The following is a 23,733-nucleotide window of genomic DNA, read 5'->3' on the forward strand; positions in this document are numbered from 1 at the left end:
TTGTGTTCCCCAGAAGAACAGCAGAGGCAGGAGATGGGTGACCCAGACAGGAGCTTGTCAGGAGCACTGTTGTAATACAACTCCTCCTGACAAGAGCTAGGAGACAAGGCAGCAGAGTAAAGGCCTAATCAAAGCTATTGTTTATGGACTTCAGGGATGTTACATAGTGTGGCCTTGTTGGTGATATCTTAGCTGCTTGCAATTGTACCGCACCCACTCTTCTGCAAAGTTCACTGTCAGTGTTCGCACTGCACACTAGCCTTCAAATTATTTAAAAACAAAACGCACACAGAACAGTAGTCAGTAGTGGAGGAACCCAAAGATGTGTTACACAATGCTCTGTGGAGTAAGGAGCTCCAGAGCCTTGGATTCGGAAACATGGGTCACTTGTTTGTTTGTGGTTTTAACCAAAATTGCTTTCAGCTTTTCAGCTTGCTGACAACTCTTCCACTCGTAACAGAGCACAGTCATGCCAGGACACATACAGCTCTGTAATAAGAAGGTGAATTCTTCATTGTGATGGGGATGAGACATGTCAAACCAGACCTTGTGCCCTTTTCTTGTCTCCTTTGCACTAGGTTATTATACAGATGCTCAGAAATTGTTCTTTGTTCCTTTCTTTCAGTACAAAGGACCTGTATTTCTGATTTCCATCAATCTCTCAGATGTGCCATGTCTTCTAGTGTCTTTTTAATAGGAGCAGAGAGAAACATGGTCACACAACACTATCCATCCTTGGCTTATAGGCAGCCTCTAGCAGGCATTTGCCAGTTGTGTGGTCAAGAGCAAGACACCGAGGCTAAAAGGAATAGAGAGTGTGTGTGTGTGTGTGTATACTATATATATATGTAGTAATTGCTTTTGAGCTCTCGGCTCTCTGCTGGTGCAGCAAAGAGTCTGGGGTATTATTTAGAAATATTCTCCATTAGGCAGAGTCTTCTCCTTTGATTGAATTGAGGTTGGGATGACTGAGCTGCCTGCTGTAATTTCCCAAAAAAACCAATTGCAAAACCAAAGTGACGCAAGAGGCTTTTCCTGTCTTTTTTTCCCTGAATTCACTTGCTGGGCTTTTCCAGGCCGTATCGGTTCGTGGAATGCTGGCAACGACGATTCACCAAACGCAACGGATGACGCGGCGGATGAGATCATGGATCGCATTGTCAAGTCCGCCACCCAAGTGCCAAGCCAGCGAGCGGTGCCTAGAGAGAGGAAGCGGTCACGAGCAAATAGGAAGTCGTGTGAGTATAAGGCTATTAAATTGCTCAAGATAAGAAAACATGCAAATATTTATGTATACTGGTGTAGGATCCAGGCCTTTGGTAGGCAGACATGCATTGGAAATGGCTTGAGTGTGTGATGGTGGTTGGCTTATGTTCCTCTTGCTATAGTTTAAACAATGTTGTATGCAGTGGGTGACTCTGTCTTTTACAGAACTTGAAATGTCCTTAGCAGACAGACAAGAATGGTTTATGGTGCTTTATGACAGTACCTATGCATAACTAGAGAAGTCAGATCAGGACCTCAGATGGAGACTGCTTAAAATGCTGTAACCTACTGTGAACTGGCATAAAGATTAATAGTTGTGTCTGTAGCTGAATTTATTCATAAAGCAAAAAGTAGTTTGAGATATTTCGCCTTTTAAAATCTTTCTCTCTCGTGCTGTGTGCTATCTTTCCGCAGCCCTGAAAACAAAATGTCTACTGCTGCTTGGCTGCAAAGTGGTTATAGAGGAGTTTAACTTCCACTGGGAAGAAAAGGTAGCACATTTATAAGGTGGTCTTTCAATGGTGTAGTGTGGCCTTGGGGCTGAGCTGCGGCACCCAAGTTTGAGGAGTTTGGTTTCATGCTTTAGTAAATCCAGTGTTTAAGAGGTGATGAATTTTCTGGGTTTGTTGGTTTTTTTTCTCATGTGCAGAAACTTGTACAAATACTATGAGAAGGATAACTACTCAAAGAACGTAAGATTTTAGTGTTTAACATCATTAACCATATGTGGCTTTTTGACTACCTTTCCATCCATTTTTTTAGCATTTCTGGGAAGTTAGGACAAAGAGGAGACAACAACAGTGAGTGAAAAATGACACAGATTTCCTTTTTTGTGGAGTTGTTCTAACATAATGGGTGATCAAAGACATTTGGTATTTTCTATAAACTAGCTTGTGCTGAAAGCATATTCACTTTCCCCAACATTCTAAGAAAAGAACTTCTGCATGTAGCAAGAGCAGAAGAAAAGTGGACACTCTGGTCAGATGAGCCAGTCTCTAAAAAAGAAAATGAGCTGACACTGGATTGTCTGTCTTACTTTCTGTCATACACTGTGCCTTACCTCTTTGTGGCATCACCTGCTCCTACCCACTTCCCCACACAGTTCTGGTGTTCTGCACGTGCTGACTGCTGCAGTTGGCTTGTGCATAGCAAATAAATCTCCTGTATGTTTGCCTATTTCCATGGTTTATCCCTATTTCCATGGTTTATCCCATGCTGAAATATTTCCTCTGTTAGCAACACTGTCTGCATACACACATATACCAAAACCTCTTATTCCTAATTTTTGCCAGATACCTTTTTTCCCAAGGAAGCACTTGCTGCAGAAACAACAGAACAGGATAATAATGATAATAAAAATACTATATATTTTTCAACTGAACTGTCTTTTATACTCAGTAAAAACATTAACAGGGATTAAACAGTCAGTAAATGTTTAGGCTGGGACTGATTTCCATTGTAATTAATCATGATAGAATTCAGCTCTTGTGCTTGTTTGTTCTTCGAGATCTGGATGAGACTCTTAAGTGGGCTAAAAGACAGTTTCAAAACAAACATAAAGTTCAGTAGTTTAGTGTCCCTTTTAGCTAACATGTGCAGAAGTGTAGAAGGAGAACATCCTAACTGAGCTGTTTCACTCTGATAGGTAGTCAATATACCTGGATGATGATTTAATGAAGTAGTATATCTTTAAAATACACTCAGCTGGACTGATAATATGACATCTCCAAGAAATGAAGAGACATCAGCCCTTGCTAATGCATGATGTGAGTTAAATGAGAAGAAGACATTCCAGTTAGAAACACATAAACATACAAGAAAGTAGATTTTTAGGCATATCTCAATGATTTAGATTAGTAGGCACTATAATATTTATTACCTGTAGAACAAAGAGACCCTATTATCTAATAGGTTTGATTCACCACCTTCAATCTTCAGACTCCCATACACGTCTTTTGGCTTTTGCCATGAGCTTGGTATTCAATCTATTCACAGACATCAAAGAGAAACTCACTTGAAAGGAATGATTTTTTTTCCCCTGTGCATCATGTTGCATACATGTCATTGCTTTCAGTACACAACTGGAAACCTTGTCAGGCTCACTTAGCATTCAGCTAAGATTTTAGTGAGCGTGAAATGAGATGCATGTTTTTAGCAAAATCAGAAACCCAAAAGATTTATATGCAGTTGCACTATAAACATTTGGTGTGGTTCCAGCAGAAGGTTCTCATGGGCAAGAGATTTTTTCCCATAAAAAAAGACAGTGAAATGTGAAGTAAAAAAAAAGAAATTAATCATTCAAGTCATTTATAGCTAGGGGAAAGCAGAAATAGGTTTATGGAAAAGGTTATGTTAAATTCAGGAAGCAGTTGCAATGGGAAAATGAGACATCTTGACATGTTCATTTGAAGCATTTTACCTTTTGTGGGTGTTGAGCAGCGTGACCATATCTGGTATGTAGAGAGCTTGGTTAGGGGATAATGATGTAGAAGAGTTTGAAAGCTTGGGCTAATCATCAGAACTATAAAATGGGAGGAGGAATAAGGCAGGGAGTCATCCCACAAAAGACAGATGGAAATGTCTGTATCTGTTGGTTGAAGATAGGAAGGGTCACTGATAAATCAAGATATGACTAGTAGGAAGGAATTTGTTCAGTGGGAGCTGAAGTGAATTACAGAAATCTAAGGTACATGGTAAGTGCATAACAACTGATGATCTGAAGAGAGAGATTCTGTGCTAGACCTTTACACTGTGGAAGATCTTCAGGATAAAATTTGTCATTTAGAGTTACAGTAACCAACTGGAAGTCACTGCCTTATGACAGTCGTTCAGTGACCTGCCTACCAGATATCCTAGAGTGGCATTATATCTGAGACAATAACATTGCAGTTGTATTTGTTCATCAGAAAGCCACAGGATTGAATGAGCCACAGAAACTGAAATGCTCTGTCACCCCCTCGAGGTAATTGTTCAGAGAAAGCTTCAAAGCAAGTTCCCATGGGAAGATTTTTCTGACTTTTTTCCTCTTATGTTTATATTCTGTGTGTAAAAAACAGACCCCAGCCACTAGAGATGTCAGTTCAGCATGTTTTAAAAGCATAAAAATTAAGCATTAAATTAAGTTGAAAATACACTGTTTCTGTTCTTGAAGTTTGAGGGCAGCTTTCTGCAAGAAGGTTTTCTGTAACATTATACGGAGCGGTTCAATTTAGCAATGAAATAAAGATAATGTAATTAGGATTGTCTGGTTCTCCTATAAGTTTAGGAAAGCCTTCACAAAGGGTGCTATAACAAACAATGAGTGCAAGGGAAAGTTGGGATAAGGAAGTTTTAAGAATCACTCTACTTGATAATCCAAATTTCATAAAGACTAGCAGTATCATCCATAAGATACAATTTTTACTTAAGTATATTTATTTAAAGAGCTCCCCCACAACTCCATAATAGAAAATAGGAATACTGTTTTCTTTCTTGTCCTGGCTGTCTATTTAAATATTGATCCCTTAACAGAAAACCAGTCTGCTCAGAATTAGACTCTTGCTGAGGTGCCATCTCTGTGTCAGTCTCATTGAACTGGATGGATCTGTCTCAGGAGAATGATACAATTCCTATGAGTCAGCATCAGGAAAAATCATACTCCAGTTTATTATTAAACATGAATAAGCATATGGAAGATATTTGCACTAATTCCGACATACATAAGGCAGCACTTGTGAATGCTGAGCTAAACAGGGTTATATATTTGAAAGGAAATAGCTCTTTAAAGATTGCTTGACTATTCAGCAGTTTTTGCATGTAGATCTTCATCTGACCCTGGATGATGAACTGTAATGTAGGGCCGGGTGTGACTGGGATTTGATGATGGGTAGCACAGTGATGGTTTTATCAGATGCTGCTGGAGACACTGCATGGGGATGGCACAGAGTGAGAGGCTTGTTTTCCCACACAGTGTTTTATCTCTGAGTGTCTCTGTGTGTGTGCACACTCCTGTTATTCTTAGATTTTATTAAAATTGAAAATCTGCTTTAGATTTGAGTTAGTGAAGAGGGTTTGGAACACATAATAATTGAATCACAATTTAATCTAATGTTCGAGTGATATAACTTAATCAAACTGATTTGTGATGTTTAAAAAAGAGACAGACATGATAATGCCTTGTTCTTCTATCAGGCTTTGAAATCATATGCTAGCCTACTAATACAGACCCTTGAGGTATGGAAACATCTCATAAGGATTTATTGATTTATTTGTATAATGGCTTGCAGGGAGTAAAAAATTCTTGCAATCATGATTCAGAAATGGGTCTAAGGCACCACCCGAGTAGGTGGAGATAGGAACTGAGTCAAGTTTACCTGAATCTGAGACAAATAAACTCAGGGCTGGTGGATTAAATTTAACTGCAGAACATGCTAGGTCAGGTATTTCATACTGAAAAAGTGAAATAGAAATCAGCCTGCTGTCATCAGGTGCTTAAATGTGGGAAAGAGCTCTGCCAAAGGACCAGGCATGGAGACCAGCTTTAGACAAGTTTTAGTACCACATGCAGTGCTGCTTTGGAATAAACATGTTTGTAATCAAACAAAATACTACATGGGACACTACTTGAATGCAAAGGCGCATGGATTTTGTTGAGCATTCATAGGGTGCATTATGTAACTTTTTCTTCATATTTTCTTTGTTATTTTCATTATTTTTCAGTTTCATGTCTCTCCACTTACTTTTTCTGGCTTTGAAAATGTACAGAAGTGCCAAAATACCAGGAGGGAGACTGTTCTTCTGGTATTTATAGCCTGACTAAGAGCAGGAGTTAATGGAAATTATACTTTTAAAAAAATGAAAACCTTGCAAGAAGAAAGACTATATAAAATGCTTTAAAGGAAAACAACTTCACTTTGAATTTGCAATTAATTATTTAGGATTTGAGTAGCTGGATCCTATCAGGAGTTAAGAGTATGGGGCAGAGTAATCTAGTTAGTGATGCATATTTAGGAACCATTCTTTGCATTTAGAAAAAGTAAATGTATGACTGATGGTATTCCGTATCAAAGTCTGTTTGTTCCTACACAAAGTACTGAGCCTTCAAAAGGTCAATACCCGGTTAATAAAAATGTAATTATTGAATGAAAATAGAATGCGAGATAAAGCACTTAGAGCTCTGGCAGCTGGAAGGTTATCCTCATTAGATGCCAAGATAGCTTGTGTCTTGAGTGCCTTTTAAGTAATACATTCTTCCATCCCTAGGATGGCAAGGTCTTTGCAAAAATAGGAGAACTAAACTCCGTGATCTACAATAAATAAAAACAAAACCAATAAATTTAAATTACTAGTAATAGTTAATGAATTACTAGTAAGTACAGTTGACCACAATAAGCTGTAGAAATTGATCTGATCAGGGTGAGATCTCTGTAGTCCTATATCTCATCTGTGCCAGAGGCTATACATCAAAAGCTGTAGGAGAACAAACAGGAGTGGTAGAATCATAGAAACACAGACTCATCCAGGTTGGAAAAGACCTCTAAGTTAATCAAGTCCAACCTTTGACTAAGTAACACCATACCTGCCATCATGTTGCATAACCATTAGCCATTAGCTGCATAACCCATAGAACTTACCATGAGTTTTGATAGTTATAAAATTATTTAAATCTTGAGGCTGAATAGCTGGTTCCATATTTTCTGTTTTGTCCATTTTAATTGATAACATATGTAATTGTGATTGTTGATAGTAATACCATTTTTAAGTTGGCACACATTTATTTATGAATGTTCAGTTTCTGCTTTACAGTGTGTGTTACAGGGTTTTTTAATAGCTTTCTTTTAAGATATCTGATCTTGACAGACAGGGGTAGACATTCTACTTTTTGCATGTTCGAATGTATAGTACCTATATATTTTGCTGGGAGTCTCCATGAGTTTCAAACTGTATCTCTCATACTTCAGCGTGTGTTCAAGAGTGTTTGCCTGGTCCTAGCACTGTAGAGGAAACCTGAAATCATCCTGTACAGTTCTACATCATGTAGACTTCAAAACAAAATGGTTTTTGAAAGGCTGGTTTAAATATCTAGTTTAAAAAATTGCTTGTAAAAGAGGCTTAAATTCATTTTCCACTCACTATTTTAGAGGAATCTGTGACTCATTTCTAGAATGAGTTTTATTCTGATAGAAATTATTTCTTTTGGGGCTCCTAGCCTCAAACTTTCTGCTTGAAACAGCTTTTTTTTTTCAGAAGTCAGCTGTCAAATTAACCCAACCTGCACCAATATGTTTATTCCTTAACTTTATGTTGGATTCCTGTACCACTATTAGAGATACTGTGGATTGTATTTGCTCAGAACAGGGCAGTGTTGTTGTAATACAGCAACTGAGGAAGGGGTGAGAAGTCGCTGCATTGATGTGTTAAGTCAGAATTAAATATGCAATGTTTACAAAAACTATAAAATATCTTTTATCCCTTTTTATTTCACTTCACAGGGGGAATAGGGATATGAACACTACACAGACATTCACAAGTACATGTACATTACAACACCCAAGCACAAAGGGTGTGGTGTAGGAACAAGGAGAAAACTGCTGCTATGCTGGGTAGTCCTGGGTGGTTTTAGAGTGGCTGTCACCTCATGGGACTAAATGCCCATCCAGGTGAAGCTGGTGTCCCCCCCGGATCTGACAGCATAGACAGACCATCCTTGTGCTGTGTTTCCAACACTGGGAGAACCAAATGCAACTCCTCATGAGCTTCTAGACGAGGATTTACAAGTGCTGGAATCTCTTGCCATCTCTTCCTGGCTAAGTGGCACTTCCTTAATTTCAGGAGAGAGCAGACTGCAGGTAATGTGGGGGAAACTGGCAGGAGATGAGCAGCTGATACAGAGCAAGTGATGTCAGTATTATATGTAGGAAATCAAGCTGTTCCTGTTCCCTGCCCACTGCATATTGGCATTGACATTTTCTGTATAAATACTTCCATTACAGTACACAGTTTTGCTACTTTTTCAACTGTAGTTCTGTAGGGAAAAAAAATAACTTTACTCCATTTGTTTGCATCTTACAGGAGATACAAATTGTTGTTTTCACTTTTGCCAGTTTGCTATTCACTGCATCAGTGAATTCATCTACGTTCCCCTCTGATTTTATTTTAATTGATGTATTTTAAAGGTAAAGGCTTTTGAATTCTTATCACAGGATTAATTCCCAAAAGTAGGATACCTGAATTTTAAGTATTTAAAAAATATGGATAGTTGAGTGGCACACCATTAATCCAAAGTTGATAAGTATTTTGTTTGCTCTCTTCTGTATTAAAGTAACTTGCAAATTTATCTCCAGTCAGTAATTTATTCCTTATTTGCATCATCCTTCCTTCCTGAAAGATGACGACTTTCAGCATCCTAGCAAGAACTCTGCGGTAGTGAGTTGCTGGCTGACAAAATCACCGAGTTATTCTGGAAAGCACTTCATCTGAGAACGGGAGAATGCAGAGCGGTACCGGGCAGCTTTTCACACTGCCTTATGAAAGAAGGGCGGCCACAAACCCGATCTCCTGTGTGGCTTTCCAGAGCGTGGCGCTGCCACAGCTGCCAAAGGGAGCCCTCTGCTGCCACCAAGGAGATTTAGCAGGAGGAGCTGGGAAGGCAGGGGTTTGCTTGGACACGAGTGTCAGAAGTGTTTGCAGGGAAGTCTCTCCTAGAGGAAGAATGAAAACGTTTCACAAAAAGCTATTTTGGATTTATCTTGCCCCAGCACTATGGCCAAGAAATAATTTATATAAGTATATATATGGCTTTCGCTTTCTCTAGGCAGAATAACACCACCTGCTTAGTGTAATTACAACATTATTTTCATCACAATTATTTTTCACCTGATATGATGCTTTTTATGGTTTTATTCCCCAGAGTGGATTCCTAATGGGGAAAATTAATTTGCATTCCGCAGAGCCCAGGTGCTCAAACTTCGCCTCAGTCCTCTGCCAAGTCACTCCCCAAGAGGCATCTCTGTGTTCAGAGCCTGATAAACCCTCTTAGTGGGTCATTTTTAAATTCCAAATGAAATGTAAAGGCTGCAGGCCTTAAACACTTACATTAGATGGTTTACTTTTTGTATCCCATCTCCTGTCTTTTTCCAACCTGTGCATTGTTAATGTATGGTCTGGTCTTGAACATAGTGTATAGTGACTCAGTCATGACTCACTATATACTCAGTCATGCAGACGTGGTTGTTGGTGAGCTTTATGCACTTGATGCTTTACCTGTTATTTGTGGAATCACTTCTGACTGGTGAAGTCAAGTGGGAGAAATTATGAAAGAGGTGGCAGCAGGATTGCTTTTATTAGTAACTCTTTATAGTGGAATTCACGTTAGTCCTGAATATCAAGGGGATTGTCATAGAAGGCATTCAAAGAAGGAGTTAAATCTTCTTTTCTGCTCTACTGTTGGGACTATGGAAATGATGATCTGTGAAATACATAAAGTTGGAAACTTCAACAGTTTCAACTACATGTTAAATATTACTTTGAAAGCCCGTATGCTCTTCATGCAGCCCAGGTTCTCTAAGGCAATGTTACTTTTTGTTCCCTATAACATAAGCCACCTGGAGATGAAAAACCAGTTTAGCTTTCCTTATGAAGTGCCAGTTTGCCCTTTCCCACTGCTAGACTCCTCTTTATGTCACAGCCACCATAAGTCATACCCAGAGGTGGTTGTGAACTACAAAATTTCTTGTTAGGAAAGACTTCTGCCATCTAAGAAGTGTTGACAGGACTCAAAGCAAAGCTGCAGAATAATACATAATAATGTGTTGGTTCCAGGAGCTTTCTGTGTGGCTGACCCAGACAAAGACCACATTTCAGTTGTCTCTACTTCTTCAGAGAAGTGTGTGATATAGTCCAAAAATTCACCCACAAATCTCCATAAGAAAATCTCTACACATACTGTTATAGTATTTCTATTAAGCATTTAGGCCTACTGGTATTAAGCAATGATATGTGCATAATGAACCTATATAACCTATATACAGTGGCATAAAAATATGACAAGTATTAAAACAAGAAAATATGAGCAAGAGTGTCTGGGTTGGAGTTGCAAATTGCCATTGCTGCACTCGCTGTAGTAAAGCCCAAGACAATGTGTTAAATGTAAATGTATGAGAACGTAGACCAAGTGTGCAAGCTGGATATGGATAGGTAACAGAAAAAAAACCCCTAAGATACATTAAATGAAAGGAGATGATGGAGCTGGCCTGCATTGTCTCTTCTAATTTGCCCTTCCTGCTGTCCTCACTGTGTAATTTACAGCCACATGGGAATTTTCTTCGTTCCAAATCAGCAACTTGCAGCTGCATTACCTTTGTAGCTGGGACCGAGGGAAAGTTCTGTGGCTGCCACGTCTTTGTAGCAGGAATGGCACTCATTCTGTGACTGCCTGAGCAGAATGGTCATATCTGTTCTGCCTTACAAGTGACTCACATAAAAGTAGATACACATGCCAAATGCTATTGCAAATGTAGGAATAAATGGAGCCAGTCCGGCTGATCTTTACTGTTTGTTGAATCTTTAAAAAAAAAAAAAAAAAGGTAGGGAGCGAGGAAATTAGAAGTGCTATTTGCTCTTTAAGAAAACAACCAAAGCCTAGATAATTATATTCTCTGACAAAGCTATGCTTAGGGAATTACTCTTTTTAAAAACTTTTCCAGTGTAGTGTGAGGGCTATGTGTATCTGTAGATTTTGACCCAACAGGCAGTGTCAAATTCATTGAGTTCATCATAAGCACACTGCATTTTGCCAGGATATAAAATAGAGTTCTAGATTTCATGATTAACAAAGAATATCACACCCTCTAACCCCAGAAAAACAACATTTAGTTTCTTGGTTATGGGATCTCAGCGGGCTTTGCTTGTGACAAGAGTAAAAGTTATTTTCTCTCTATGTTATGTTTCTTTAGCAAATGTTTTAAAAATTGCTTGAAGAACCTAAAAGGTCGTTTGAAAGTCTTATTTTTATTGTCACTGCCTCCAAAATACATTCCATAACTCAGTTTAATGTGATCTGCAGCAGGCCAAGAGTTTTACAAGCCAAGATATTATGTCTAGTCCAGTTAGAGACACGACAAAGTTCAGTGAAGCAGGGAGAGTGAAGATCTAGGTTGAGAAATGTAATTTTGCATTGTCTATAAAACATGGAAGGAAAATCTCTCCCTGCATTCAGTTTTGATGATGAAATGTGTTCATGACCTAAGGCAGAGGAACCCTACCAAGCACTTTATGAGGAAATAGACAAATACCTAAGGTAGAGGAACCCTACCAAGCACTTTATGAGGAAATAGACAAATGGCTGAGGACATCTGTATAACAGAATGTCAAGACAAGGTTCACCCACCTCCCACAGCAGTTATTGCTCCTGTAGATAACTCAGTTTTCTCGTGGTTTCATCACCCACCAGCCTCCATATTCAACACGTCAGTGCAGAGAATAGTGGGGCTGGAACTTGTGTTACTCTGGATGCTGCACCCATCCACTCTATCTTCAGATGAGGAAATGTACTGTAATTTGTGTGTATTAGATACAATTTTTATATAAAGACACCCTTTATCAGACTACTTCCATCTCCCTAAGTACATAATACTTCAAACACTAAGTGGCTTTGTGCCAGACTGTCCTGTTGCATTGTAGGGTTAAGAGTTCCCTCATTTGAGTGTGGACCATGGTTCTGTCAGCTGTTATCCTTGCAGTTGCCTATTGATGGCAGACAGCTTTAATCTTGCCAGTAGCCACAGTACTTTGCAGTAATCGGCCCCACACGCTTAGTTTATACAAGTCAACAGCCGTCAGTTTTCATGGGAATCATTCTGTCACTGAAAAGATTCTTCACATCTTTGCTTTTTATTATTTTCTTGACGATCTCATTATGACCACCAAAGTTCTGCATTGTTTAGAGCTCTTTTTTTCCCAACTGCTGGCTTTAATACCCTAAGTCACTGGAATATCTTAAACCCAAGTTGTCATTCTCTGTATTAAAGGAGAGCTGAGTTAGAGCAGAGGGATGTTTTGCTTAATTACAGCTGTGTATGTCCCAGCAATTCATTGAGTATTGTCATTCCTACTTGTTTTGCAGTGGCACAAAAAATAAAGTCTGGGGTTGGTCTCCAGACTTCTGGCGCAAATCACACAGCAAACCCAGAACAAGGCACTTTGCCACCTGATACAAACAGGATTTCTTTTCTTCATAAAAGTCATAAAAGGGTTAATAGAAAAGGATCTCAGTCTAATACTTTAGTATGTTTGATAGGTAGGCATCTGGAGACTCAGAGACTTACCTTATTTAATGTAAAGAAGACAACTTACTTTTCCATGAAGATGGTTTCTACCATGATATTTTAACTCTTAATTATGGTTTCTGAATATAAACTCCTGTAGTTTTCTTCAAAGAGACCTATATGTTATTGTAACTCCATTTGGCTTTTCCTAGTAAACTAGTAATTCTCTTACTCAAGCTGATGGAGGAATTGAAACAACTGTGTTCTGCTTGGTGGAAGTTACAGAGGCACACATTTCCCTTTCAGTTGTTAGAGTCTCAGCTCAGTTATTTGTGCAGTAGCAATTGCACTGACCTACAGGAGGTTGTTCTAGATTTATCTTGTCATAAATAAGAGCAGAATTTAGCTTAGTCCAGTACCTAACCAGTGTTAGCAGAGTACATCAGTTCCTGTAAAATATTTCCGAACAGGAATAATAATTTGTTCTCTTCCTGTCTGACAAGAAAAAAGAAATTTGTTTTACAGTAGTTACTGGGCTCAGTTTGCAAATGTGATTGAGTGTGGTCTGAGAGAATTGGAGGTATGTGTGAGAGCATAAATGAACACATTTGGTTTGACACTTCTGCAGAAGTGTCTAAAACGTGGAAATTCATTCCACATTTGGTTTTCCAGTTCACTTTTGCATCAGTGGGAAGATGTAATGTCATCTGGACAGTCACCCTGGGAAAGTTTGGTCCCCTGTATTTTTTAGCATGATACTGCTGTCTGGTGGGCAAGCAAGCTACAGTCCATGTTTGGCTGTTGATGTTCCAGAGGATAAAGAAAAAAAGCATTCAGGGGAGAGGAGTGCAGGCAGCTAAGCAGGTGAAATACACAGGGAAAACTTTGGGTTTAGTATGACAGAAATGTTTCTACTGCAGCTTTCTTGGATTTGTTCTTCCACTCCTGATATAGTTCATTTTGATACAGAAATAAGCATTGGGTGATTCACTGAGACCTTAAGAGCCTAAAGTATTCCACAGCATATGTCTAGAAATTTAACATTTGTCACCTTGGACATTTTGGATGTCAAATTTGTGAAGCCAAAAAGAGTGCCAGTGATGAGAATGGACTCAAAAGTCCCCTTGGGTATCCTTTACCAAGGAGACCAGAGCGTTTTCTGAAGTTTATTTCTCTTCTGGTAGTACTTTTTTAGTCTTTCTTAAACTTAGCTTTATCAGTTTCATTTAACCTTGTAGTGGTTTAAGCTAAATATTGTTAAACATGGGAGATGTTGCTAACCAGTATTGTAGGGAAAATGGGGTATCCTGAAAGGCTGTCATGCAGACCCCTGGTGGTGTTTAATAATACAAATAATCTAGGAGAAAGGAGTGAGCCTTGAAAAAAAAAACGTTTTCAAGTAAGGGTTTGATAAGGGAGCAACTACACACGTGGCATTCCCAGCTCATTTGATTAACCTCAGTAACTGGTGAAAGTGGTTGGACTATCAGACATAGATCCCATTCATTCGACCTGCATGGTATTGAGTGTTCAGATACACCATATTCTTCCTTTACCTTATCCCCTTGTTTCTGTGCCAGTCTATTCCCTCCTCTCATTCCTGCTCAACCCTTGAGTGTGACCACCCAGTTTCAGTTACATGGACTGAATATCTCAATAAATTAGGATCTTAATTGTGCTAAATGAGGCAAGAACTCCTTGACCACTATTTGCAATTGGTTTCTCCAAGATTAGTTTCCTCTTGAGTTGACTATTTCGGGGCTCCAAATATATTCTGTTCCACATTAAGTCACTGTTTATGCTTTGCATGCAGCTTGAACTTCTCAATGTGCATTTTGTACTTGAGGAATATCAACGTGTGAACACACCACTTGTGTCTTCAATTAAAGCCCATCCACCTGAGAATCATAGCACCAGTAAAACTAGGAGGACACTGATGCTCGGTGTGTGCAGTCACACTGTCACTTGTTTCTGAATAAAAAAGGCAATCACAAATTTTAAAAGTCGTGTCAGGGCTAGTGTTCAGAACACTCTATGGAAAATTAAGAAACAAGATTTTGGCTTAGATTTATCACTTAAATTCAGCTAAAATGCTGCAGACTGCCAATGGCAAAGATGGCACAGTGGTGCTAGGATGGGGGAATGTTACAAAAGAAAGGGGAGCATGTATGAAAACAGTAGTTTTAATGATTTTAAACAACTATAAAGTAGTCAGGTTTATAGTCTTTTAACTTTGGGGGGGAGGGTTTGACACATGTAAAGGGGCTCAAAGAATTTAATAGTGATAAATTCAAAGGATCCCTATAAAGATCCCAAAGCTCTTTTAAAAAATTCTTATGAAATTATAAAATAATAGGGCAAATGATACTTTGTATGGACTGAAAATCAACTGATACAATTTCAGAGAAAAAAAAGTCTTAAAAAGCTGGGGTATTTTTCCTTAAGACTTTTTATTGACTAAATGTCAAAAGACAAATGTCTTTTTGCCTGACTATTTGGAGTTGCTGAGTACTTGACACTCCTATGAATTTGCCCCAGGTCATGACTCAGTGTTTCTGAACATGAGGCCCTGAGTAGATAGCAACTTTTGATTTGATTGAGCTTGCATCTTAACAGGGTTTTTGCAGCTGAGAGTCTTGTGTAATGATTGATTCTAATTGTTTGCATTTTCTTTGTTGTTTTTTGTTTTATTTTGTTTTGGTTTGGTTTGGGTTTGTTTTTGTTTTTGTTTTTTTGTTTTTTGGTTTTGCCTGCTTTTGGAATTCATGACTGTGCAGTGAGAAGGACACTAAAGAGTGGGCTAACACCAGAAGAAGCCAAAGCACTGGGCCTCATCAGCACTTCTGAGATGCAGGTTTGACATCCCAGAGGTGGCGATCAGAAGAGCCGTTCATCTGAAGCACACAGGCTGGCAACCCTTCAGTGTGGCATTGGACTGCCAGCCTCCTCTGCTGCTCCCAACATCCTGTCCTCTGTGAGTTCAATTTTAACAAGCAACACAAAGCAAAACCCCACATCCAGGGCAGAAGAAGGATGTGCCACAGCTCAGCATGACATCCAGACGGTAACTGAGGAAGCGTTTGCGTGTTCCTAGGTGAAAGCACATGGCTTCTTCTTCTCATGGTGTGTTGATGTGGGTAGGAGGGGGCTCTGAGTTATCTGTCATTATGTGAGCTGTGTTTATGTTGGCTTTCCTTGTGCCCTGTTTTAGTCATTGTAAATGTATGGCATTTTGTCATTGCAAGGAACAGTCCTTAAAGAGGCAAAATAAGTCCTGTTACAGCAACCCAAATTTTCCTCAAGCAAAGATGCACAGTCTGTGCAACCCTGTGGTTTGTTGGGTTTTTTAATTATTTTGCCACCAAAGAATGCAAAAATGTATGTGTACCTTTGTATATGTACAGAATGAATGTGTGGACATGTGTGCATGTATCTGTACATATACAGTCATGGTGTGAAATCATGCTTTTGCTGAAGCCAGCTGGACCATGATTTTCACTGTGGGGCCTTACTGTTCCATCTGGACAGGAGGAAGAGAATGTCTTTTTTGCAGGAACTCAGTGTTGTTCAGTGTGATTGACCCTGCGGGGCAGGCCATGGCCTGCAGTACAAGTGGAGAGTTTAGGATCCTGAATTCATGTGCATCAATGCACACTCATACTGTACATAGCAGCATGCACACAGAGGAGAGAACACAACTCCTCCCTCTTGCTGAGCTATGGTTGTACTCTGCATTTGTACAGTTTCAGAGAGATCTATGTCAACAATTTTACATACTTGATAAATGCATTTGGATGCTAAGATCAAGAAGTTTTGTTCACTTGCCTGTGCCCTTCATGCTGCTTTTCTCTGCTGCAAGATAATGTGGTGGTGATTTTACTTCAATTTTATGAATCCAGATATGAAATAGCCCTGCTAAAAAGCCTGCTGTGTTTTTGCCGTTCTTCACCAGTTTTTTGTGATTATCCTTGATACAAGTGGAGTGGGCACCACAGTAAACAACTCCAATATATTTGCTCTTATCTCACTGTTTTATAACTGACTTTTATAACTGCCCTCAGCATGTTTGAAGAACCTTTAGTCAACTCATCTGCCTTTAAGTGGAGGACATATACAGCAGTGAAGATGAACTGAACACAGTCACCTCAGCCAGTGCTGAAGTATTTTGAAGAGAACTGCAAACAACAATAACATAAAAGGGAACTTTTTAAGCCAAAGTCTGTATATGGCCAGTTGATCCTCAAGGATGCACAAGATTGTCTCTTTCCATTGCCTTAGCCTCTAAGATTAAGGGTATGTCTGCACAGCAGTAGCAGCTGGCACTTTCTTCAAGCTGGTTAACTGAGGAACTGCAGCAGTTTAGTCATGGTAACAGGGTTTGATTGTGGCTGCAAAGCATAGCTGGAAAATAGAGTTAATAATAGTCTATGCTGGGGTCCTAATGCCATAGCTGTGTTGCTGCTGGCACCCAGGCTAGGTCAGGTACTTCAAGTTGTTCTACTCTGCTCTCTTTAAGGACAGGATAATTGCTGAAGATAGTTCAGGAGAGTTGAACCAAACACAATAAACCTTTGAAACCTTGGTCATCCATCACATCACATTACATTGAGCACAGCATCCAAGTGATGACAGAGCCAGGTAGCTGACACCGCTGCAGTGAGACCTGAGGCTGAACATCCTATCTATGCTGTCCACCCTATTGATTGTAACATTTCATTCTTTATCTGCCGATGCCTTGGATCTCCCGTGGGATAAAAAGTCACTAATGAGCAATGGTTCTTAAGAATAGCCTTGAGTTTGATGTGGTTTTCCCCTCAATTTGTTAAAAAGCCAATTTTACAAGTAGACAGAAGGCAGTGTTTGGGTGATCAATACAATACGTTGTGTATTTGAAGGCTGTGGAAAGGAAGAAGCTGGTTAGGAAACAGAAGTGACATAACTAACTTCACTGCAAAATATGCACGACCTACAAGCATCTGGATTTTGAAGTGGATCTTTATGTGCTGCTCACCATTATGGACTTCTAAAATCTCGCTTAAGGATGCTTAGAACAAAGAACTGAAGGTAATGGGGGTTCGCGGAGGTGTTTGAAGTCTGAAACAAGAGGAAGACGCCCTGAATGTAATGGTCATGTCTAACTGTGCTACTTGCTAAGTGATAAAAAAAGCAAAAATGCAACAAAGTGCATTTATGCTGACAGAGACCCTGTATTTAACTGGAGGGAGAAAAATCAAACAAGTCTTTAAATACTAATATTTCAATTAAAATATGCTGAATGTGCAAAATTGGTGACCACTTGGCTGTTGGAGGCCACTTGCTGACAGGGAACAAATTTGTGTTTCATTTAAACATAGTACAGCATCTGTCTCTGAAACACAACATAGCTGATGAATTACTAATAGTTGGGCATATATATTTTCCAAGCTGTGCAAAACTTTATATGTTCCTTACCAAGGAGAACATTAAATGTGGGGAATAATATAGGTTAGAGTCAGTTCAGTGGAAAAACAAGGTGGTTTCTTTCAGATTCTCTGGATGCAAGTGTTTTACATGTGAAGCATATTCTTCCTTTTTTGTTTTTCTGTGGCATTTGTTTTTCTGTTTGTGCTCTCTATCTGTAAAACTGATACCAATTTCTCTGAAGAGTAACTTGGTCTTGTTTGTGCAGTAGTGTACAGTCAGATAAATTCAGTGCTCATTGCAACAAGATCATCAGACACAGTGTAGTGCAGTAACTATGGGAGAGATTTCCACTTTGGTTCCTGATAAAAATGACTGACTAATCTGTAAGGTGGCAGTATTTCCTCCAGAGTCTGCCAGCATGTCCTGACTGTGGCAATAACTTTTGTTCCCCTTCATCTAACTAGTGGATTCCAGATGAAATGGAGGAATTCATTATATCTGTATGCCTCTCTCTGTCTCTCTCTGCATTGTGAGGCTGTAACCTTCAGGTTTTGAGCTGCTGCCTGCCCTTTCATCATCAGAAGAACCCACCATAAAGATGTAACACTTGTTTTGAGTGAGATATGGATTGGTTTCTGACAAATATAAAAATCTTGGATACACAGTGTAGTAACACATGTTCCCATTTCTCACTTAGAGATCCATGAAGGCTGCTTTTAGACACTTGCAGCCAGAGTAAGTACCTCTCTTCCCTTTCCCATAAAACCAGTCAGCTGCAAATGCAGTGCCCAGAGCACTGTATCTGTTTGTTTGCCATGATAATGCTGAGGTAAACTTTAGCACATGAAATAGCCTCCAGAGGGAAGCTATCCAAATTTTCTTTCATCTCACTTGATGTGTAAAAGCAGACTGCATGCAAATCCTTTCTATAATCCCATTCCCAAGTGGAGATAATGCTCAGTAGCAGTTGTGTGGCTGCAGTGAAGAAACCCCCAGGGAATGCTTGTGTGCCACACTCGAGACTAAAGGATACCTCACAAAAGTTAAATTCATCACTCTTCACTTGTCAGTCAGGCCAGACACCAGGCTCATGGATTCCAGATGTTTTATAGCCCCTTGGCTGCTATGTGTGACCCTTCTGTTTGATAGATAGCTCCTTGTCCATAGTCCAAAATCAACCAAAAAAATGGTGGTTTAATGAGGGTCTTTCTTTCTCCCTCAAATACTGGAAGAAGCGTCAAACATGGTTTTAAAAATACATTTCTTTTTCTCTTTTGACACCCTTTTTTGGTAAATCTCTGCAGTGGTTGATTCTGTCAGCAAAGTAAGGCATCAGTTTTGTAGATAGACAAGACTTTGGCTTTAGCGTAATAGATAAGCACATGTGAATATCAAGATAAGAGTTAATGTCCTAATTTAACAGAAATTTGGAGTCAGAGTCTTGATGTGAGTGAACAGCAAGGACCTCCTGTAAGGTTCAGCAGGCCAGCACCTTAAATCACTGGTGTTCTGTTCTCTAAATGTACCCTGGCCAACACTAAAAGCTATTGAGATGTTAACATTTGAGGACTTCAACAACCACTGCAACCCCAAGGGGCACGATGCCACTGTAGGTGGAGTAAATGGTTCCTTTTCTCAGGCACCTGCCCTGCAGCAGCCTCTCTGGGGATGTAACAACAGCAGAGGCTGTCTGAAATGCTTTGGAAACCATGTGGCTGATGGCAGTGGTCTGGGTTCAACTTCACTGTGCAGCTGTGGTTATTGCAATGCTTTGATTTCACAGAGGTGAAATGGGAACAAGGTGGCAGCCACCAGTTTCACATCCTTCACCCTTCATCCTTCCACTGCAGCTCAGGCACATGCACTGCCTGCCTCTATCCAAAGGATGCACAGGGATGTGGTGTTAGGGAGAAGCAGGAACATATTCCTCTCTCCTTTTCACTCTGTAGCTCATTGCACATATCCCAGTCCTCCCATTACCTTCAAGGCAGGCTGTGTGTGCACTGGTGGGGAGCCTGACCCTGGGACACAGTCGGATGGCAGCTCTGTGCTTCCAGCAGCAGGACACAAGAAACACTTGTCTAAGCTGGGAGGGGTACCACTGTTGATGTTCCTGTGGAGGAAAAACTGCCAGGTACTTAGGGGCTTTGAAAGAAAATAAACTGTTTTTGACAGAGAAAATGTTTGGTTGTAGACAACCACTGAAAATCGTTCACAAACACTTGAACAGGTAAGCGCCTACATTCCTTTGCTTCAACTGGAGCAGCAACTGGCTCAAGTGGCATTTCAGATGTGACCCCAAGAAGTCTCTGGCAAGCAGTTTAATAGTTACATAGCAAGTAATGCAAGGAGTTTCAGAGATGTATAGTTTGATGTTTATGCCAAAAAAAAAGAAAAATATTTCTAATTAGTCCATTTCACATTGAGTGGCAGATAGAGATATATTTTGTTTAATCACTATCTAATACAGAGGCTTCTGTGAAAGAAAAGGTTTATTTGTAGCATTGGATGCATTTCTCCTTTTTAAAGACTGTCTTTGCGCATATAGTGTCCTTTTTTTGTGAGCTGGGAATTGTAAAAAAATGTAAAGTAGAAAAGGACGTGTTTCTTAGACGAAGGAGAAATACTGTAAAATTGTGTAAATGTCACTACTCATGTTTTTCCATGTTCTGTGTAGCATAGTGTAAAATAGGCCCTCCAGCAGTGTTATTCTGTGAATTGTAATTTAAAAAACAAGCCATGCATGGTCAGAGATATTATCTACAGGTCCTTTTGGTTGAGTTTTTGGTTTTGTTTGTTGTTTTCTCATTTTAGGTGAATTCATTCTATGTTAAATTTAATTGTCCATGAAAATGCATTTTTGTTTCTGTTTTATTTCATAAAGAACTTAAATTACTCTTTTAAGATTTTATTACACACAAAGCTCACCTGCTGTTTGTATTGATCCTTCAGAAGTTGTGTCACTTTTAGTATGAACTGGGGGGGGATTTTGTTTTTATCTGCCTCTTCTCCCCCCCCCCCACCCCCCCCCCTTCCCACTTTACTGTCTGGAAAGATCCCATCTCACACCCTATTGTTTGGTTTTTTTTTCTGTGCCATGCAGGGTCAATATGGAAAACTGACCACAGACCAGTGTCCAAAATTTCTTGATATAAGTAGTTAAAAAGCTCACCTCTACAGCGTTATGTAAACACATCTTGCAATAAAGCTTTATAAAGCACTGACTGGGCTGGTTCTGGTTTTGTTGATAAAGCCAATCATGGGAGCTTGGGTGGAAGACAGATGGGAAAGGGGATCATGAATTGTTTTTCTCATATCCTCTGTGTACCTGCAATGCCATCATGTGGACATCGAAACAGCTGCCATTAAGCCATCTGGGTGGCCTGATCTTTAACACCTAGTTCCACAGTTTGAGCCTAATTCCTAATCTTGAGTGAAGAAAGTGAAAATGGGCCTCTGGTCCTTCAGGCTTTCAGTAATCCAGCCCTACAAATCCTCACTAAACATACGTGGCACTTATTGCTGCTGCCAGCTTGCGGAGCTGGTGCTCCAAAATACTTTGTGCCCAGAGCACATAGTGTAAAGGTATGAGATTTATAGAAGCAAACATCAGTAAGATGAAAGACAACCTGTATGTGGGGAAGCTTTTCACAGTGCCTCTGCATCAAGACATGAAACACTGTCCCTGCCAGAGCTTCTGAGCTGTAAAGGTGGCCTGTAAACAAAGCTTGCCTTTCAGTTGGCTGAAATACATTTCATGCATCACCACGGAAGGTAATTTTCTGGTGGCTGCCTATAAGCATGCCTGGACAGGCAGTGGTCTTACAGTTTTCTCTTTTTGCTGGTCTCTGATTCTTTCTTTTACTATTTCCCAGCACTTGAGAGACGCTGAGTTGACAAACAGGGCATTCCTGCCCCTACAGAAGGTGAGCTGCACCACAGGGGCGCTGGCACTTGTTCTGCCCACGGGTTCGATGGCTACGGTGACAAGGGAGGTCAAAGTGACATGTAGGAACTCAAAATGCTCAGACTTCCCCTGCTAGTCCTGAAAAAAAGCTTCTCACAATTGCTCTTTTGAGTTGCACACATAGTGAGATCAAAATACATTATTCAAAGACAGCTGCACATGTTCATAGCAGCACCCTGCAAAATAAAAGTAGGTTGACAGAGAGTCTGAGAGAGAATTTTCACCTTTGGTTTCTGAGATTGTAGGAGCTGATACACAAGGCTAGGTATGTAAGCCTTCCTCCTTTTTAATTAGTTTTCAAAGTTCTTTCAAATAAAAAGAGTGCCTTTTGGGATATGGCTGCATCCCTGAAAGAGCTGCTTAGCATTCCAGATGCACTGGTGTAAAGTCTAGAGGATGAAAGGCTACTAGCCAGAAATGTGGTAATGCTTTTTAAAATAAATATATAAACCAAGTTTATTGGCCAGACACTTTTCTTTTCTATCACAGCATATCCATTAGCAGTTCTAAATTCCAGATGTGCAATGACAATGCGTACATATATTTTTCAGACCTGGTGCCCAGTCAGAACTCATATGTTGTCACAGAGAAGCCTCTGGCCTGTAGTCAGGGAACAAGTAAGTATGCAGATTATCCATTGCACAGCTGCATGCCCTGGTTTATAAACCCTTCAGAACAGTTCAAGAGCACACAACTAAAGAAAAAAAAAAAGAAAAAATTTTTCCTATTATAACTTCTCCAAGTTTTCTGATGGGAATGCAGTTTGGAAAAGGGAGAGGGCTATTCTCAAAGCTTCACCTCTTGCGAGTTTCTTTGTAGGAAATGAAGAATGATGCCTGTACTGGCATCTGTCTGATGAGACAGACCTCTGCTGGGAAATCCCAAAAGGAGCACAGCCTATGTGAAGTGTCATGCCAGTGGGGGCCTCCCAACAGCTTCTCCTGAGTGAATTTTGAGTAGGAGCAGGACTCACCCATCTAAGGAGGTATTCTGCTCAAAAATACTGATTCTCAGTTTCCAGGATTCAGAGTCCAGTTCTCTCCAGCACCAACCTCTTTCCCACTGTCTTGCTTGAGCCAGTTCCAGAGCCTGTAATTTGCTATCTGGCTGGAAAACACCATGGAGCATGTCAATGTACAGAAGATGTGTACCAGCACTGGGGAGGGTGAGACTCTTTCAGTGTCCCAGGGCATATCCCTGGGCATATTCTGTTCTGTTATTGGTGTTATATGAGCAGAAAGGCTTTAAGCATATGCCAAAATCTTGCAAGTAAGTTTGTAGCCCTCTCTTGATGAGATCTTTCTGCCTAGACAACAGACAAAATGACTGGTCTTGACTTTCGCGTGTCTTTTCCTTTCTTTGTTCCGTACTTAATACAAGAAGAACAGCAACAAAGCAAATCAACTGTCAGTGAAATCCACAGCACTTAAAACTGGACTACCTTGAAGGCAAAGGTGAGTCAAAGCCATGTCATAGCCTCCAGCAAACATTCTACTTGTTCCATCTGAAGGCAGCATTAGCCAAGCCTGTCTCGGAAGAGATCTGCATCTGCTTAACAGCAGTGGTTTGAAATCTTATCCCTGGTACAGGGAGCACAAAGCTCCTCCAGAGCCTGGCAGGGCTCAGGTGAGGGGCCAACAGGTGGCAAAGGGTCCGGAGTGTATCCACCACTGCAAAGGTGTGTGCCATGACTGCCTGTTGGATGTAAATATGAGTACTATGGACCTTGGAGGAACCTGTGAAAACAGATTTCTCACAGGAATCCAAAAGCTACAGCAGGGTAAAAATTCTCCTTTTTAATAAAGCAGTGAAATACTGAGACTCTTGAACGAGATCTCAAAAAAATGAATCCTC

At 40.0% G+C, this 23,733-nt stretch overlaps 1 protein-coding gene across 4 annotated transcripts in view; it reads left to right on the plus strand.

Annotated features, from left to right (window-relative positions):
* The window catches only part of FHOD3 (formin homology 2 domain containing 3), a 386,114-nt gene extending 365,039 nt beyond the window's left edge, over positions 1-21,075 (plus strand). For 3 of the 4 annotated variants that reach the window (XM_082288793.1, XM_082288794.1, XM_082288795.1), the window contains 2 exons: positions 1,077-1,238; positions 15,287-21,075. In XM_082288793.1, the coding sequence (XP_082144919.1) occupies positions 1,077-1,238; positions 15,287-15,369 (245 nt within the window). In that variant the 3' untranslated portion in view covers positions 15,370-21,075. Of the gene's footprint in view, positions 1-1,076; positions 1,239-1,680; positions 1,758-2,028; positions 2,067-15,286 lie in introns of all 4 variants that reach the window. The other variant, XM_082288796.1, reaches the window with a different exon arrangement.
* The last annotated feature ends 2,658 nt before the right edge of the window (positions 21,076-23,733 follow it).

This window comes from Coloeus monedula (genome assembly GCF_965178545.1).
Source record: "Coloeus monedula genome assembly, chromosome: 1".
NCBI lineage: Eukaryota > Metazoa > Chordata > Aves > Passeriformes > Corvidae > Coloeus > Coloeus monedula.